The sequence below is a fragment of the Benincasa hispida genome, chromosome 12 (assembly GCF_009727055.1).
Source record: "Benincasa hispida cultivar B227 chromosome 12, ASM972705v1, whole genome shotgun sequence".
Taxonomy (NCBI): Eukaryota; Viridiplantae; Streptophyta; class Magnoliopsida; order Cucurbitales; family Cucurbitaceae; genus Benincasa; species Benincasa hispida.
The window spans coordinates 1,375,632-1,377,729 of NC_052360.1; the positions used below are offsets into that span (position 1 = coordinate 1,375,632).

General features: G+C 35.2%; 1 protein-coding gene across 1 annotated transcript; it reads right to left on the minus strand.

Moving 5' to 3' along the window:
• Positions 1-605: 605 nt before the first annotated feature.
• On the minus strand, positions 606-1,549 carry LOC120067777 (RING-H2 finger protein ATL79-like). Its single transcript, XM_039019359.1, has one exon. The coding sequence runs from the start codon at positions 1,425-1,427 to the stop codon at positions 873-875; it is 555 nt and encodes a 184-aa protein (XP_038875287.1). The 5' UTR covers positions 1,428-1,549; the 3' UTR covers positions 606-872.
• Positions 1,550-2,098: the final 549 nt, after the last annotated feature.

Sequence of the window (2,098 nt, forward strand, 5' to 3'; positions counted from 1 at the left end):
TGGTGCAACTATTAAAATATTAGATAGATCAATTAAACAAGTAACCTATTATACACAAAATCAAAAGATAGAGAAATTTATGGACATAAGCAAACATGAAAATTCAGAACCACTTCTTAAACTTTATCCTTGTGCTTTGTGGTAGTGAATGTGATATACTATAAAATATAAAATTTTGTTGACAGAGACATGAGAAAATAAGTTGACATATAAAATGCTACGGTAATTGTTTTTAAATAGTAAAACACTGACGGTTCAATTCAATTTCGTCAATTTTTTATCATTAAATAAAATTATAAAAATATTTTCAAATGATGGATAAATATCAGTTAGATTTTTCACACACGCACACACATATATATATTTTTTTTAAGTTGAAAAGAGCTCATTTAGTGGGTAAAGCATTTCAATTTCTAGTGGGAATCGAAAATTTTGGAACTTGCATCAAAATTATACCTCTTGCCAAAACAAACCCAATACATCGAATTTCCTTCCCATTGGAAAAGGAAAAAGAAGAAGCTTTGAATCTCATCTACCGTATTTGCACATGTGTATTTCTAAAAATAAAAACAAGGTATAATTTATTTACATTTTTTTAAAGAAAATTAGAGATTAAATAGAGATAAATTACCAACTTAAAACGTCATTTCTCAACCCGAATATTGCATTAACGAATTTACAAACTCCGTTAATGCAATTGGTTTTTTAGTTGATCGAAAAAATTCAAGAGAAGGGGAAAAAATGATAGAGGAAGAGGTAATTGTAAATTGTAATTAAAAAAAAAAAAAGAAAAACAAATGCTCAATTCGAGCTGTTATCAAACAGCTACGACGGCGGCTATCGCAAGGAATTCCGGTATTTCTAATCTAATCTCAGGGATTGCCGTCGCCGTCGCCGCCGCTCACAGAGGACGGCGGCGAGGGAGGGAGGTAGCTACGGCGGCAAGTCGGACAAGAAGAATGCAAAATTAACCACGTTTGAATACACTGAACATGAAATCCGTGCTTACAAATCGCCAACACTCGAATCTCTTCCCCTTCCAAGAACTCTGTCAAGCAAATCGTACACTCTGCCTCAGCACCGGCGAGCTTCGGCTTGGTCTCCGCCGAGAACACCAGCGCCGGAGCCATCTTCAATTTGTCCACTAGCGTCGGCTTCGTCTCGTCCTGAAGTTCCTCCTGCCGGCTGTCACTCGGATCATCATCGGCACTGCCGCGACGGCGGAGGAAGCAGCGGATCGCGGTGTTGAGAGCAAGAGCGCAGATGAGGCCACAGAGGAGGATGATGACGACGACGGCGGCGTTGGCTTCGAAGTCTCTGGAATTGGAGTACGGCCTCCAAGTACAGGCGCGGAGGTCGTGGCACGGAGGCGATGGCGGCGGTTGGAAGGCGACGGTGTCGTCGGCGTCTAAAGGAGTTGGCCGCATTTTCTCTCTCTCTCTCCAGTTCTGAAAGAAAGGAATTGAGTGAATTGCATTAGATGAATGAGACTTATAAATGAGCAAGGGTGTATTTTGATGCAACTGGTTAGTTTGTTTTTTTGGAAGGGTAAATAACCAAAATCTCGTCTATCTGGTAGGTAATCTGAAGCTTGAAAACAAGAAATTCAATGGAACTCATGTTTTCGTATATTTATTTGGTAGCAAATTTAGAAATTAAATTTTAATTTAAACAAATTTTTAAAATGTAATTGAAAATATATTTAATTACTCAATAAATACTAGATTGAATATAAACAATTAATTATGTTAAAATTTTTATATAATTATTATTTTGTAAAATCTATAATATATTACGTATCTTAAATTAAACAAATATAATTGAGTTTAATATATTGTGCTATTGTTTTTTATTATTCTGCATTTTAAAATTTTGAATTCAAAATCTAGATCTAGTGAAAGTATAAAAAAGTTGTTTTCAAAATTTGTACGATTTAGATCATAGAATTCAAAAATAGTTTTCGAAAACAGAATCCAGATTGCCAACCTAACACATATTTGTTGAACTTAATTAATCTAAAAACATAAAATAGAATGTGAGTTGCCTATCAAACAAGCCCTTCGATACCCGAACTGATAGATATTAAGAACTATAGATG

Excerpts from the sequence above, each read along its gene's own strand:
- LOC120067777 (XM_039019359.1), bottom strand. The coding sequence starts at position 1,427 with ATGCGGCCAACTCCTTTAGACGCCGACGACACCGTCGCCTTCCAACCG.